The sequence below is a fragment of the Brassica rapa genome, unplaced genomic scaffold (assembly GCF_000309985.2).
Source record: "Brassica rapa cultivar Chiifu-401-42 unplaced genomic scaffold, CAAS_Brap_v3.01 Scaffold0526, whole genome shotgun sequence".
Classification (NCBI taxonomy): Eukaryota; Viridiplantae; Streptophyta; class Magnoliopsida; order Brassicales; family Brassicaceae; genus Brassica; species Brassica rapa.
Genome location: NW_022610467.1, coordinates 72,447 through 90,191, shown reverse-complemented (window position 1 = coordinate 90,191; position 17,745 = coordinate 72,447). Strand labels below are relative to the sequence as shown.

At 40.6% G+C, this 17,745-nt stretch overlaps 1 protein-coding gene across 1 annotated transcript; it reads left to right on the top strand.

Annotated features, from left to right (window-relative positions):
- The first annotated feature begins 504 nt into the window (after positions 1–504).
- On the top strand, positions 505–3,491 carry LOC117130520. Its single transcript, XM_033283324.1, has 2 exons — positions 505–2,246; positions 2,304–3,491. The coding sequence occupies exons 1-2, from the start codon at positions 557–559 to the stop codon at positions 2,948–2,950; spliced, it is 2,337 nt and encodes a 778-aa protein (XP_033139215.1). The 5' UTR covers positions 505–556; the 3' UTR covers positions 2,951–3,491.
- Positions 3,492–17,745: the final 14,254 nt, after the last annotated feature.

Genomic DNA, 17,745 nt, shown 5'->3' with positions numbered 1-17,745 from the left:
TGCATTTGTTTCATTTATAAAATCATATAAAAAAAAAACCATAAAAATTGTTTGCAATTCTGTCCATTTTTGCATTTGCTTGTTCTTGGTGTTAAAACCAGGGAGGCACGACAAAGATGACCATTTACTTTCTTTGATTCATATAAATTTGAAAAGCCAAAAGAAATCGTGTTTGCATTAGTTGTTTCCTTAGTTTCCATTTCGGTTTATTCACTTACTATAAAAAAAGAAAAAGGTCAATTTTGTTTCTTGCTTCTTTTAAATTCTAAAAATTATAAAACCAGAATAAAAAGTTAATTTCATTGTCTTAGTTTTATATATTTCGTGTTTCCATTAAAAAAAAAAAACAAAAAAAAAAAGTGAATTCTTTTTCATTTGTTTTAATTTTCCAAAAAAAAAAATAAATAAATAAAATAAAAACAAGGAGATACTAAGTTTCCATTTTTTTCTTTGTTCTTTCTTATTCTTCTTTCCTTTCTTTTGCTAAGCCACGACTTAATTCCTTTTTCTTCTGTTTGTGCAAGGCAAACTCTGAGAAAAGATAGAGAAGACGCCAATGGAGGATTACTCAGAAGAAGAGGCTGAAGAATACAACACGTCTGAGGTAGATTGGGGAGAAGAAGCTGACCAGGATTGTTGGGACGATGGAGATGACCACACTGAAGGTCATTGGTGCGCAGACTCTGTTCCAGAGTATGTCCCAAACGATGAACAAGAATACCCAGAGGTGGAACCAGAATCAATGGACCAGTATTCAACTTGCTATGGTCCCAAATCCCAACTCATCTATGAGGATAGTTCTGAAGGAAAATATTATTCTCAAGCGTGTCCTAGAAGAGAAAAGACCACCGTGGCTGCACCATCAAGATCTTATCATGGGAGTCTATCAAGACATGCTCACAGCACGCCATGGAACTACAATGGAGATCAGTTTTATCAGAATCGCTTGGCTGCACCATCTATACATTTTTCTGGTCATAAGCAAGGACCAAGTGCATATCTAAGGTGGGAGGACGACATGGAGCAATGGTTTATAGCTTGGAGAATTCCAGAGAAGCTAAAGCTAACTTATGCGAAGGATACCTTAACCGGAGAGGCATACAATTGGTGGAGTCAGCTAGATGCTGATAGGATCTATTTCAATGATCCGGCTTTTACTTGGAAAGAGGTTAAGATGCTCATGTATAGTGAGTTTGTGAAGAAGGCAAAATACATTCAGAAGGTGTCCACAAGGAGATTAATAAAGCACCAAGTCTTGCAACCCACAGTTCAGAGAGAAGTTGTTTCCCAAAGACAAAGTTCAAGGCCAGTGCATCCACCTCATGTCAAACGAAACCAAGGTGAGCACTCTAACTCTTTAAAACCATCTGAGGTTATTTGTTATAGGTGTCAAGGCAAGGGCCATCTAGCAAAGGAGTGTCCCACAAAACGAGTTGTGAAGTCAGTACTATCTGAAGCAAAAGAAACAAACTTGGAGGTAAGTGATTCCGATACTAGAATTGATGATTCCTTTTCTAGAATGGATAAACATATTGATGATCTTATCAACTTGATTAAAGCTAGATCTACTTCTGTTTCTAGTAATTCCATGACTGTCTTAACACACTTGTCTAGCGCCCAAAAGGTTGAAAGTATTTCAGGTACTAACATAGAAATCAAGGAACAAGAGCCCAACCTTGCTGCGCAATCAAGTCCAACACTTGATAAGGTGATTTCTGAACTTAAAGTGAATAATCTTACTTATCAAAACACTGGTATGATGCACTTGCACTCTGTCCAGAATGTTGATGAAGGTCTAGGTAATGAGGAGACACGTACAGAAGCTAAACAACAAGAGAATAATGAGCAATCTACCCTAGAGACCTCTACACCAGCTGATCAAGCTTTAGAGGTAGTAAATACCAAAGCTGAATCAATGCAAGATAACCAGGTAAGTGAAGCTCTAAATCTTACTCAATATTATATTTTTGAATCGTCCACTTCAAGTATGAAACACTTGCTCTTGCCCATAAGTGATGATTCAGATATAGGTACAATGGAGAAGCATCCAGAACCAAACTCACAACCTTACACCCAAGCAGTGGTCAATGGAGAAACCAATTGTGAAATAGGAGATTTCGAAAAGGAGACCACGATCCTTCCAAGGGAAATCATAGACCGACCATGGAAAGGGGGCATAGCTTCCCTACTGATCAAAGAAGAACCACCAGATGGACAATGCATCACAAAACCGTGCATATACCAAGGTAAGACCCTAGCCTCCCAAATTAGAATGAAACCTAACTTGCCCTATCTTGGTGCAGGTAAATTGGTTTTGAGGACAAAACCTTTTGAAGAGGGAGGGAATGATGAGGACCTAAAGTCAGTAGCTGGACCACCAACTCATGAGATCAACCATACAAGCTACATTGGAGCCAGCAGCGACATAGGTGCACTCAAAGAAGGATATCTTTGCAACCATAAGGAATTTAACCGTGAAACCAGTTTCTATAGATTCTCAACTCAACCAGAGCACGCAGCGAATTGGTTTCATACCAAAAAGAGTAATGGTTTAGGAGATATGCCAGTTACAAGTCAGACTATCTACACTGCATCCGAATTGGTTCTAATTAAGGAAAGTAATTCTTTGCTTAAGGAGTGTGCAACTCAAACTCACGTGTGGAAACCAGGAGATTATTCATTACATCTAAGAGCAGTGGGAGAGTTTCTACCATGCACCAGCAGCCACATGATCAAGATGAATCCCTTATTTGTCAACTTACCTTACATGGATGCATTCACACTTGGAGTTATTAAAGACCAACGGCTCTTTCCCCTTCTGTTCAGGCACGACTTAGAGACTATCCAGACATCAAAGGAGATCCCACGGATGCATTTATTTCTGCCCAAACTCACAAGATACAAGGAGAGAAGACAACTTCCATACATGGACAGATTCTGCACCAACTAAGTCCAACGGCTAGTTTTTCACTTATTATTTCTTTCCAAGTTATTCTTTTAGGCATTTGTGTTCTTTTCTATTTAAACAGAGCTAAGTCTCATTTGTAAATGACCCTTGCACGAAATTAATAAAGTATTATTCAGTTTACAAAGTTTGTCTTTGTTTTGTTCAATTAGTCTTTAGGTGGATTCCTTTAGATTTCTTGTTCGTTTGCTTGTCTCCTTAGTTTGTGGATTCATTCTAGGATACAAGTGTAGGTCTCTGTCTTTGTGTGGATTCACATTGGCGCAGGCTTCTGGTCTTATCAAAGGGATACTTCCGCAACCCTTTGTGGCGACAATCGATCCATTCAAGCTTGACAACTCTTGTTGCCTTGTGATCTAGCCTTTGTTAGCTTAGGCTTGTATCAGGAAGCACTGAAGTGGTGGGATATTGTGATGCGGATTGGGCTGGTGATAGAGCAGACAGGAGATCAACTACAGGCTATTGCACATTCATTGGAGGCAACTTGGTGACTTGGAAGAGCAAGAAGCAGAAGGTAGTGTCATGTTCAAGTGCAGAAGCCGAGTATAGAGCCATGCTGAAGCTTACCAACGAGTTAGTATGGATCAAAGGCATCTTGAAGCACTTGGAGATTGATCAAGCAACTCCAATGACAATGCATTGTGACAATCAAGCTGCTATCCACATTGCATCCAACTCGGTGTTTCATGAGAGGACAAAGCACATTGAGGTTGATTGCCACAAGGTGAGACAGATGATTGTGCTAGGGGTGATCTTGCCATGCTATACAAGGAGTGAAGATCAGCTAGCGGATGTGTTCACCAAGGCTGCAAGGCAAAAGACTATGGAGTCCATTCACATCAGATTGGGACTCATAGATCTTGGGAAGAGAAGGAGCTAATCCCCTTAGCTGCAAGGTCTTTACTCTTTTTCCCTCATCAAAGTTTTATCCCATTGGGTTTTCTTTGGTGAGGTTTTTAATGAGGAAGATCTTGTAGCTTTCCAAGCTTAGGCTTTCACAAAGCTAAGCTTGAGGGGGAGTGTTGAGTTGAGTTGATTATATTGGTATGGAGAGAAGAGGAGTTGAAGAGGAGAAGAGATGGAGAAGCTTGGGGAGTTTTGGTATGAATGGTACGGACGGCCGTACAAGGCCGTACACGGCCGTACCGTCCGTACCAAAGGTCTCGACCAAAACTTACCCAACTCGACCAAGTGAAACGGTAACAAGGAAATGTTACTTTGAGGGCTTAAGGAGAAGGGATCAGACCGTTGAGTGGATAAGGGAAGAGCCTGCCAGGCTGGAACAGGCTGTAAAGAGGCAAAGCGTGTGAGCCTTATCATCCAATCATCCGGAAAGCAACCTTGACTCTACATGCTTCAATAGTGCCCATTTCGCCTCTTGTAAACCCTTATGCTTTCCATATAAATATGTAACCTCACTCATTAATAAGATCATGCAGTTTGAGTCTCTCTAATCTCTTAGACACTATGGTTCTCTCTTAGACACTAAACGGCTCTCTCTAGTCTCTTAATCTTTCACAAACTTCTCTTAATCACTTCTTAAACTCTCTCTTTATTCTGATTACTCTAAGGATCTCTTAATCTCATAGGAAGTTGAATAAATCTCATAGGAGTTAGGACGAAGAACCTATCCCACTTTCAAATCAGGTGATCCCACTTTTCCTGTTTGGGAATATGACAGCTTCTTTGTCATTCTAATCAAACCAGAATGAATCATGATGTAAGAAGCTTGATTTTGATACATAAAGTAATGGAGAATCACTAGGAAGTTGAAGAAATCTCATAGGAGTTAGGATGAAGAAGCTATCCCACTTTCAAATCAGGTGATCCCAGTTTTCCTGTTTGGGAATATGATAGCTTCTTTGTCATTCTAATCAAACCAGGATGAATCTTGATGTAAGAAGATTGATTTTGATACATAAAGTAATGGTGAATCACTAGGAAGTTGAAGAAATCTCATTGGAGTTAGGATGAAGAAGCTATCCCACTTTCAAATCAGGTGATCCCACTTTTCCTGTTTGGGAATATGATAGCTTCTTTGTCATTCTAATCAAACCAGGATGAATCGTGATGTAAGAAGCTTGATTTTGATACATAAAGTAATGGTGAATCACTAGGAAGTTGAATAAATCTCATAGGAGTTAGGATGAAGAAGCTATCCCACTTTCAAATCAGGTGATCCCAGTTTTCCTGTTTGGGAATATGATAGCTTCTTTGTCATTCTAATCAAACCAGGATGAATCGTGATGTAAGAAGCTTGATTTTGATACATAAAGTAATGGTGAATCACTAGGAAGTTGAATAAATCTCATAGGAGTTAGGACGAAGAAGCTATCCCACTTTCAAAGAAGGTGATCCCACTTTTCCTGTTTGGGAATATGACAGCTTCTTTGTCATTCTAATCAAACCAGAATGAATCTTGATGTAAGAACCTTGATTTTGATACATAAAGTAATGGAGAATCACTAGGAAGTTGAAGAAATCTCATAGGAGTTAGGATGAAGAAGCTATCCCACTTTCAAATCAGGTGATCCCAGTTTTCCTGTTTGGGAATATGATAGCTTCTTTGTCATTCTAATCAAACCAGGATGAATCTTGATGTAAGAAGCTTGATTTTGATACATAAAGTAATGGAGAATCACTAGGAAGTTGAATAAATCTCATTGGAGTTAGGATGAAGAAGCTATCCCACTTTCAAATCAGGTGATCCCACTTTTCCTGTTTGGGAATATAACAGCTTCCTTGTCATTCTAATCAAACCAGGATGAATCGCGATGTAAGAAGCTTGATTTTGATACATAAAGTAATGGAGAATCACTAGGAAGTTGAATAAATCTCATTGGAGTTAGGATGAAGAAGCTATCCCACTTTCAAATCAGGTGATCCTAGTTTTCCTGTTTGGGAATATAACAGCTTCCTTGTCATTCTAAAAGAACCAGGATGAATCGCGATGTAAGAAGCTTGATTTTGATATATAAAGTAATGGAGAATCACTAGGAAGTTGAATAAATCTCATAGGAGTTAGGATGAAGAAGCTATCCCACTTTCAAATCAGGTGATCCCAGTTTTCCTGTTTGGGAATATGACAGCTTCTTTGTCATTCTAATCAAATCAGGATGAATCGCGATGTAAGAAGCTTGATTTTGATACATAAAGTAATGGAGAATCACTAGGAAGTTGAATAAATCTTATAGGAGTTAGGATGAAGAAGCTATCCCACTTTCAAATCAGGTGATCCCAGTTTTCCTGTTTGGGAATATGATAGCTTCTTTGTCATTCTAATCAAACCAGGATGGATCGCGATATATGAAGCTTGATTTTGATACATAAAGTAATGGTGTATCACTAGGAAGTTGAATAAATCTCATAGGAGTTAGGATGAAGAACCTATCCCACTTTCAAATCAGGTGATCCCACTTTTCCTGTTTGGGATTATGACAGCTTCTTTGTCATTCTAATCAAACCAGAATGAATCGTGATGTAAGAAGCTTGATTTTGATACATAAAGTAATGGAGAATCACTAGGAAGTTGAAGAAATCTCATAGGAGTTAGGATGAAGAAGCTATCCCACTTTCAAATCAGGTGATCCCAGTTTTCCTGTTTGGGAATATGATAGCTTCTTTGTCATTCTAATCAAACCAGGATGAATCTTGATGTAAGAAGCTTGATTTTGATACATAAAGTAATGGTGAATCACTAGGAAGTTGAAGAAATCTCATAGGAGTTAGGATGAAGAAGCTATCCCACTTCCAAATCAGGTGATCCCAGTTTTCCTGTTTGGGAATATGACAGCTTCTTTGTCATTCTAATCAAACCAGGATGAATCGTGATGTAAGAAGCTTGATTTTGATACATAAAGTAATGGTGAATCACTAGGAAGTTGAATAAATCTCATAGGAGTTAGGATGAAGAAGCTATCCCACTTTCAAATCAGGTGCTCACACTTTTGCTGTTTGGGAATATGACAGCTTCTTTGTTATTCTAATCAAACCAGAATGAATCGGGATGTAAGTGTTGAAATGAGTTGAGTATAAGCAAGGGAAGTGATTGGGGTATAAGGAAGCATTAGGAGAAGGATGGGTTAAGGAAAGGATGAGGTATGAAGTCGACCAGTCCGTACAATCCGTACTGGCCGTACTGGCCGTACAAGCCTTACCTTCCCGGGTCGACTTCATCATCAACCAAAACTTACCATCCTTACCCAAGTTACTTTGGAGTTACCGTGAGTGTTAAGAAGCCTTGTGACCGTTGAAAGGAAGAAAGGAGACGCGGAGAAGACAGGCTGGCATAGCTGTAAAGTGATCAGCATCTTGGAATATGCTGAAAGTGTGTGAAGCATTCCATTGGCTAGTTCAAACCATCCGCTCCCTTTAGCTTTGACTACACATGCTTTACCTTATCTCTTAAGCTGAAACCCTAGTCTTTTCTTTGCTATATATTGTAACTCTTGGTGATTAATGAAAGATAACACGAGTTTATGAGTCTCTCTCTCTAGTTCATCATGATAATCTCATACACCTTCTCTTAAACACTCTAATCTCTCTTGAATCTCTCTTAAACTACTCAATACCTTTCTTATTCTCTAAAATCATATGGTATCAGAGCCAGGTTGGCTTTGGTATTGAGATCTTGTGTTCTTCAGCTTCAGATAAACATTCTTTCTTGTGAGATTCTAAACAAAGTTCAAGCAAATCAAGATGGGAGGAAACAAGGTTATCACGGTTCCGATTTCACTCAAGGGTGGGGGAAACTACCTGTTGTGGTCTAGGCTTGTGAAGACAGCCATTGGGAGGCTAGGGTTATGGGGTCACATCACAGATGAAGCTCCAGCACCAGTGGCCAGTGAGGAAGAAGGTGGAAGAGAGCTCGCGGTTGCTGATGGAAAGAAGTGGATTCAAGATGACTTGATGGTGCTATCTGTGCTGCAAGGATCACTTGAAGAACATCTCTTGGAAGCCTACAGCTACTGCGAGACTCCAAAACACCTGTGGGAGGTACTCCAAAAGACTTTTGGGAACGTTACCAATCTGAACCGTGTGTATGAGATCAAGAAAGCTATCAACACACTGGTACAAGATGGAGAGGAGTTCACCAAGCATTTGGGCAAGTATAGATCCTTGTGGTCTGAGCTTGAATCATTGAGGCCAAGCACGGCTGATCAAGAGCTACTCATGGAGAGGAGGGAGCAGGATCAGGTGTTTGGGTTGCTGTTGACGTTGGATCCTCCGTTCAACGATGTGATCAAGCACATGCTGAGGATGCCAAGTCTTCCATCCATGGAGGAAGTGTGTGCGCAGCTCCAGAAGGAGGAAGGGTCCCTTGGTCTCTTCGGAAGCAAGGGAGACTTAGCTCTAGCCAACAAGGCTGAGGAAGGAGTGCAAGCTAACCGTGCAGCATACAAGACTGATGAGAGAAAGTATGGTGATGAGAGGAGGTTTGGAGGCAACTGTGATCACTGCAAGAAGCCGGGACACAAGAGGAGCCAGTGCTGGATCCTTCATCCCCATCTCAAGCCGGCCAAGTTCAACAAGGATCGAGAAGCCAGAGCTAACCTGTCTACTGAAGCAAGTGAAGCCGGTCCCTCAGGAGCGGGCTCAAGTGCACAAGTGGGTGAAAGCGCAGGCAAGGCAATGGCAACTCACTACACGGCCGCAAGGAGTTTGGAGCATGAAGTGATCCGCAAATCTGACATAGATGCCCTCATCAAAGCTCTTAAGGAGTCTGGTACATTCGGAAACACTCTTGGTTACTCATATACTGCTCACATGATGCCTAGGAATGAGAATAGGTTGATAGATATCATTGAGACATTAAAACTGAGAAATGAATCACCTAGAACTCATCTTGCTAGAGGCATAAAACCATTGATTGTTGACTCTGGTGCATCTCATCACATGATTAGTGATGATAGCTTAATCAAAAACATAGAACCTGCTCATGGACATGTAATGATTGCAAATGGAGATAGAATTCCCATTAAAGGTGTAGGAGACTTAAAGCTATTTGATAAGAACTCTAAAGCATTTTACATGCCTGATTTTACTTCTAATCTCTTATCTGTTAAAAGATGTACCAATGATCTACAATGCAATGTTATCTTTAGTCCTAACAATGTGACATTTCAGGATATTGAGAGCAATAAGTTGATCGGACAAGGAGTAACCAAGGGGGATCTTTATGTACTTGAAGACATTAACCCCATTTCTAGTTGTTTGCTGAGTTCTGTTTTAAGTAAAGGTGCATTATGGCATTCTAGGCTAGGACATCCACATGTTAGAGCCTTAAGCTTAATGTTTCCAGGTGTCATGTTTAAAAATAATGATTGTGAGGCTTGTATTTTGGGAAAACATTGTAAGACTGTTTTTAAAAGATCTACTACTATCTATGATAAGTGTTTTGATCTTGTTCACTCTGATGTATGGACTGCTCCCTGCTTATCTAGAGATAATTACAAGTACTTTGTCACATTTATAGATGAGAAATCTAAATACACCTGGATAACACTCATTAAAACAAAGGATAGGGTTCTTGATGCATTTAAAAACTTCCAATCATATGTATCTAACCAGTATAATGCAAAGATTAAGATTTTCAGGTCAGATAATGGTGGAGAGTATACTGGCAATGCATTCAAGAGTCACCTAGCTCAACATGGGATCCTACATCAGACTAGTTGTCCATACACTCCTCAACAGAATGGTGTAGCTGAGAGAAAGAATAGACACCTAATGGAGGTGGCAAGGTCTATGATGTTTCATACAAGTGTGCCTAAGAGATTCTGGAGTGATGCTGTGATCTCGGCTTGTTATCTAATCAATAGGATACCAACCAAGATCCTGGAAGATCAAGCTCCTTATGAAGTTCTTAACAGAAGCAAACCTGTGCTGGATCACTTAAGAGTCTTTGGATGCGTGTGCTTTGTACTTGTACCCGGGGAGCTAAGGAATAAGCTAGAAGCAAAGAGCACAAGAGCCATGTTCATTGGCTACTCAACATCACAAAAGGGATACAAATGCTATGATTCAGAAGCCAGGAGAGTTCTTGTGTCTAGAGATGTGAAGTTCTTGGAGGATAAGAGCTTTTATGGAGATAGAAAGTGGGAAGATCTTGAAGATTTGTCTCAACCATCTGATCGAGCTACAAGTCTTAGGCGTGTACTGGAAGGACTTGGAATCAACATGTCCCAGGATCAGCAACCATCAAGGGAGAATGAAGCTGAAGAACCATCACACCATGATCATGAGGGGGGAAATGAGGCTGAGCCTGAAGATCATGAGGATCAAGACTCAGATAGTCATGGTCAAGGTGTGATACAAAGAGAGGAAGAACAGGAAGAATCCATTCAAGAAGATCATGTGGAACCAAATGGAGAAGAAAGAGAAGCAGTTCAGCCTACGGTGGTCCAGCCTACGGTAGTGGAAGTGGAACAAGCCCCATTAAGGAGAAGCACACGGCTAAAGAGAGATGCTTCCAACTGGGTAAACACGAGAGTGTACTACAATGCTCAGGCTGTGAAGCATCCCTCTCAGGCTGTGTGCTCGTTTGCAAGTTACCCAAAGGAACATTGTGCATTCATTACAAGTTTAGATGAGAGCAGTGTACCAAGGTCATATGAGGAAGCAATGTTACATGAAGATTGGAAAGAATCAGTGGGTGATGAAGCAAATGCTATGATAAAGAATGACACTTGGTTTGAGAGTGAGCTGCCAAGAGGGAAGAAGGCAGTAACAAGCAAGTGGATATTCACTATCAAGTATCTACCTGATGGAACTATTGAGAGGAAGAAGACAAGATTGGTGGCTAGAGGATACACTCAAACATATGGGGAAGACTACATTGATACCTTTGCTCCTGTTGCCAAACTCCATACCATAAGAATTGTACTATCTCTTGCTGTGAATCTTGAGTGGGAGCTGTGGCAGATGGATGTGAAGAATGCTTTTCTTCAAGGAGAGCTAGAGGATGAAGTGTATATGCATCCTCCACCAGGTCTAGAGCACCTTGTGAAACCTGGAAATGTATTGAGACTCAAGAAGGCTATCTATGGGTTGAAGCAATCTCCTAGAGCATGGTATAACAAACTAAGCACTACCTTAAATGGGCGTGGGTTCAAGAAGTCTGAATTGGATCACACTCTCTTCACTCTCACTACACCCTCAGGTATTATCTGTCTACTTGTATATGTGGATGACATTATCATAACAGGTAGTGATAAGGCTGGTATAAAAGCCACCAAGGAGTTTTTGAAATCTGTGTTTGAAATCAAAGACTTAGGAGAAATGAAATACTTCCTTGGAATTGAGTTGTGTAGATCTAAGGAAGGATTGTTCATTTCCCAAAGGAAGTATACACTTGATCTTTTGAAAGATGCAGGTATACAAGGAGATAAGACAGCAAAGATGCCTCTTGAAGATGGATACAAGATTCCACGTGAGGGGGAGATTGAAGATAGCAAGGTCTTTCATGATCCAAAGCTATACAGGAAGCTGGTAGGGAAGCTCATCTACCTCACCATCACAAGACCAGACATTTGCTTTGCTGTGAACCAAGTGAGCCAGCATATGCAAGTCCCAAAGGATCATCACTGGCGCATGGTGGAGAGACTGCTCTTGTATCTGAACGGGACATCAAGCCTTGGAGTTTGGATGGGATGCAACAAGAGTACTGAAGTAGTGGGATATTGTGATGCGGATTGGGCTGGAGATAGAGCAGACAGAAGATCAACCACCGGCTACTGTACATTCATTGGAGGCAACTTGGTGACTTGGAAGAGCAAGAAGCAGAAGGTGGTGTCTTGTTCAAGTGCTGAAGCTGAGTATAGAGCAATGCTGAAGCTTACCAATGAGTTGGTATGGATCAAAGGGATCTTGAAGCATGTGGAGATAGAGCAAGCAGCCCCAATGACTATGCATTGTGATAATCAAGCGGCTATACACATAGCAACCAACTCAGTCTTCCATGAGAGAACCAAGCACATTGAAGTTGATTGTCACAAGGTGAGGCAGATGATTGCCTTGGGAGTGATATTGCCATGCTATACAAGGAGTGAGGATCAACTTGCGGATGTGTTCACCAAAGCTGCAAGACAAAAGACTATGGAGTCCATTCACATCAGATTGGGGCTCATAGATCTTTCACCAAGGAGCTGATCCCCTCTGCCATGAGGTCTTTACTCTTTTTCCCTCATCAAGGTTTTGTCCCAATGGGTTTTCCTTGGTGAGGTTTTTAATGAGGAAGATCTCATGGCTGTTCCAAGCTTGAATGGATTCTAGGATTCAAGCTTGAGGGGGAGTGTTGAAATGAGTTGAGTATAAGCAAGGGAAGTGATTGGGGTATAAGGAAGCATTAGGAGAAGGATGGGTTAAGGAAAGGATGAGGTATGAAGTCGACCAGTCCGTACAATCCGTACTGGCCGTACTGGCCGTACAAGCCTTACCTTCCCGGGTCGACTTCATCATCAACCAAAACTTACCATCCTTACCCAAGTTACTTTGGAGTTACCGTGAGTGTTAAGAAGCCTTGTGACCGTTGAAAGGAAGAAAGGAGACGCGGAGAAGACAGGCTGGCATAGCTGTAAAGTGATCAGCATATTGGAATATGCTGAAAGTGTGTGAAGCATTCCATTGGCTAGTTCAAACCATCCGCTCCCTTTAGCTTTGACTACACATGCTTTACCTTATCTCTTAAGCTGAAACCCTAGTCTTTTCTTTGCTATATATTGTAACTCTTGGTGATTAATGAAAGATAACACGAGTTTATGAGTCTCTCTCTCTAGTTCATCATGATAATCTCATACACCTTCTCTTAAACACTCTAATCTCTCTTGAATCTCTCTTAAACTACTCAATACCTTTCTTATTCTCTAAAATCATAGTAAGAAGCTTGATTTTGATACATAAAGTAATGGAGAATCACTAGGAAGTTGAAGAAATCTCATAGGAGTTAGGATGAAGAAGCTATCCCACTTTCAAATCAGGTGATCCCACTTTTCCTGTTTGGGAATATAACAGCTTCCTTGTCATTCTAATCAAACCAGGATAATCGCGATGTAAGAAGCTTGATTTTGATACATAAAGTAATGGAGAATCACTAGGAAGTTGAATAAATCTCATTGGAGTTAGGATGAAGAAGCTATCCCACTTTCAAATCAGGTGATCCTAGTTTTCCTGTTTGGGAATATAACAGCTTCCTTGTCATTCTAATCAAACCAGGATGAATCGCGATATAAGAAGCTTGATTTTGATACATAAAGTAATGGAGAATCACTAGGAAGTTGAATAAATCTCATTGGAGTTAGGATGAAGAAGCTATCCCACTTTCAAATCAAGTGATCCCAGTTTTCCTGTTTGGGAATATGACAGCTTCTTTGTCATTCTAATCAAACCAGGATGAATCACGATGTAAGAAGCTTGATTTTGATATATAATGTAATGGAGAATCCCTAGGAAGTTGAATAAATCTCATAGGAGTTAGGATGAAGAAACTATCCGACTTTCAAATCAGGTGATCCCAGTTTTCCTGTTTGGGAATATGACAGCTTCTTTGTCATTCTAATCAAACCAGGATGAATCACGATGTAAGAAGCTTGATTTTGATATATAAAGTAATGGAGAATCACTAGGAAGTTGAAGAAATCTCATAGGAGTTAGGATGAAGAAACTATCCCACTTTCAAATCAGGTGATCCCAGTTTTCCTGTTTGGGAATATGACAGCTTCTTTGTCATTCTAATCAAACCAGGATGAATCACGATGTAAGAAGCTTGATTTTGATATATAAAGTAATGGAGAATCACTAGGAAGTTGAAGAAATCTCATAGGAGTTAGGATGAAGAAGCTATCCCACTTTCAAATCAGGTGATCCCAGTTTTCCTGTTTGAGAATATGACAGCTTCTTTGTCATTCTAATCAAACCAGGATGAATCGCGATGCAAGAAGCTTGATTTTGATACATAAAGTATTGGAGAATCACTAGGAAGTTGAAGAAATCACATAGGAGTTAGGATGAAGAAGCTATCCCACTTTCAAATCAGGTGATCCCAGTTTTCCTGTTTGGGAATATGATAGCTTCTTTGTCATTCTAATCAAACCAGGATGAATCTTGATGTAAGAAGCTTGATTTTGATACATAAAGTAATGTTGTATCACTAGGAAGTTGAATAAATCTCATAGGAGTTAGGACGAAGAAGCTATCCCACTTTCAAATCAGGTGATCCCACTTTTCCTGTTTGGGAATATGACAGCTTCTTTGTCATTCTAATCAAACCAGAATGAATCGTGATGTAAGAAGCTTGATTTTGATACATAAAGTAATGGAGAATCACGAGGAAGTTGAAGAAATCTCATAGGAGTTAGGATGAAGAAGCTATCCCACTTTCAAAGCAGGTGATCCCACTTGTCCTGTTTGGGAATATGACAGCTTCTTTGTCATTCTAATCAAACCAGAATGAATCGTGATGTAAGCAGCTTGATTTTGATACATAAAGTAATGGAGAATCACTAGGAAGTTGAAGAAATCTCATAGGAGTTAGGATGAAGAATGTTGAGAAGAATGCACTATAATATGAAGAAGAAGTTCAAGAGGGTGTAGAAGCGTTGAGGAGTTAATAAGCAAGTAAGAGAAGGAGCATGTACGGACAGACAGTACGGATAGGGAGAGCAGTACGGACACAGGCCGTACCAACGACCATCCGCAAGAAGTAACTCGGCCAAGGTGAAATGTAAACAGGCTGGAGTTACTTTACCTTTCTTACCGTGAGCTGATCATTAGAAGGATAAGGGAGGCGCGTCTGACAGGCTGTCATAAGCTGGAAAGGTAAAGGCATATTCAAAGATGCTTTACACATGTGGAGACTCTCATTGGAAGGATTCAAATGAGCTCTTAGCTGGTTATTGACCTCACATGCTTTCTACTTTGTGTAATCGAAACCCTAGTGTCTTAAGCTTCCTATATAAGTGTAAACTCTCTCATTAATAAGATTAAGCTAGTTATGAGTCTCTCTTAGTCTCTCTTTAGTTCTTTAGACTCTTAATCTCATTTCATACTTTAATCTTCTCTACATCTCTTCTAATCTCTCCTAAATACTCAGATCACTCTCAACATCACTAAAAGTGATATGGTATCAGAGCCAGGTTAGTGAGAGCCTGAGGTCGTGTGTGATTCTTTGAAGCCTCAAGGTTGAAGCTTTGAAGAAACTCTTGTGTTCTTGTGTGTTTGAGAGTTTCTGGGTACTTTTCAAGTTCAAGACTGGTTGTGGTGTATCATCTGAAGCTGTGTGGGTTGAAGATCGAGGCTGTGAAGGGTTCTACAAGTCATTCAACTCAAGATAAAGTTTCTGAAGCTTAGAGAGTTCATCATTCAACATGGAGAGTGGGATGAACATGAACATGAAGGTAGCTGTGATCTTCAAGGGAACCAACTACTTGGTGTGGTCTCGGATGGTGAGAACCACGGTGGGAAGCAAGGGGTTGTGGAAGCACATCACCCCCGGAGAAGCTCCAAAACTCATCACTCAAGGAGAGGATGATGGTGAGGCTGCAAGCAAGGCGGAAGAGAAGTGGCATCAAGAGGATATGCTGGTGATGTCTGTGCTTCATGCGTCACTTGAGCCGGCTATTCTGGATGCATACAGCTACTGTGAGTCTGCTAAGGAGCTGTGGGATACTTTGAAGAAGGTGTATGGCAACACATCAAACCTAAGCCGAGTGTTTGAAGTGAAGCAAGCCATCAACAACCTTGTACAAGAAGACATGGAGTTCACCAAGCATCTAGGGAGATTCAGGAGTCTCTGGTCCGAGATGGAGATGCTTAGGCCAAGCACAACGGATGCTGATGAGCTGAACAAGAGGAGAGAGCAAGACAAGGTCTTTGGGCTACTCCTCACGCTGAACCCGGCCTACAACGGTCTCATCCAGCACCTGCTTAGAGAAGACACTCTACCTGATCTTGAGGATGTGTGTGCGCGGATTCAGAAGGAGCAAGGCTCCATTGGGTTGTTTGCAAAGAAAGGAGACCTGTCCCTTGCAAGCCAAGCAACTCAAGAGGAAGGTAGTGAAGCTCCACAAGCAAACAAGGCTGCGGCTGCGCATGGGAAGTTTGAGGAGAGGAGGTTCAATGGGAGTTGTGATCACTGCAAGAAGCATGGCCACAAGAAGAGCCAATGCTGGATACTCCATCCTCACCTCAAGCCGGCAAAGTTCATGAAGGACCGTGAGGCAAGGGCTAATGTCTCGGATGGAACAAGTGGAGCTGGTACAAGCAAAGGAAAGGAGATAGATGGGCGTGAGGCAGGTGATGGAAAGTCTCTTGTAGCCTACACTGGAGCATCAAGCAACCGTGGGAACAATGATCAAGAGTATCTAAGGAGATCCGACCTTGATGCTCTAATTAAGATGTTCAAGGAGAATGGTAACATCTTTGGGTATTCTTTTGGTGCTAGGGTGATAGAGAACTATGAGAATCTTACTAGAACTGATAGGATGCATGAGAGCTTGATAGAAATGGTAAATCAATCTAGGACTGCAAACCTTGCTAGAAATGATCATGCATTCAAACCATCTAGTATCCTTGCGCATATTGCTAGTTCTCATGACATTAAGCCATTAGTGATTGATTCAGGTGCATCTCATCATATGATAAGTGACACTAGCTTAATTAAAAACATTGTGCCAATGAATGGAAATGTACTGATTGCTAATGGAGATAAGATTCCTATTAGAGGAATAGGAAGTCTTAAACTATTTGATAAGGAAACTAAAGCTTTTTATATGCCTGAATTCACATCAAACTTGTTATCTGTTAAGAAATGTGCTACTGATTTGCAATGCAATGTTATATTCAGTCCTAATGATGTGAGGTTTCAGGATATTAAAAGCAGCAAGATGATTGGAAAGGGAGTGACTAAAGGAGAGCTATATTTACTTGAAGATCTCACTCCTGTTTCTAGATATAGCTGCTCATTTACTTCTGTTTCTAGTTCTGGTTTAAGTAAAAATGCATTGTGGCATGCTAGATTAGGACACCCTCATAATAAGGCTTTAAAACTGATGTTGCCAGGTGTTTCCTTTGAGAATAATGATTGTGAAGCTTGCATTTTAGGCAAGCATTGTAGAACTGTCTTTAACAAGTCTACTACTGTTTATGAAAAGTGTTTTGATCTTATTCATTCTGATGTTTGGACTGCACCTTGCCTATCTAGAGAAAATCATAAGTATTATGTAACTTTCATTGATGAAAAATCCAAATACACCTGGTTAACCTTAATTCCAACCAAAGATAGGGTACTTGATGCATTTAAAAATTTTCAATCCTATGTGACTAACCATTACAATGCCAAGATAAAGATTTTCAGGTCAGATAATGGAGGAGAGTACACGGGACAAGCATTCAAGCTACACTTAGCTCAGCATGGAATTCTTCATCAGACAAGCTGTCCCTATACACCACAACAGAATGGTGTGGCTGAGAGGAAGAACAGGCATTTGATGGAAGTAGCCAGGTCCATGATGTTTCAATCCAATGTGCCTAAGAAGTTTTGGAGTGATGCTGTTGCTACGGCATGTTATCTCATCAACAGGACACCAACTCTGATCCTCCAAGGACAATCACCATTTGAGGTACTGAATCAGTACAAGCCTTCTCTCGAGCATATGAAGGTCTTTGGGTGTTTGTGTTTTGTGATGGTGCCTGGAGAGATAAGAAACAAGCTAGATGCTAAGAGTTCAAAGGCAATGTTCATTGGATATTCATCAAGTCAGAAAGGATACAAGTGCTATGATCCT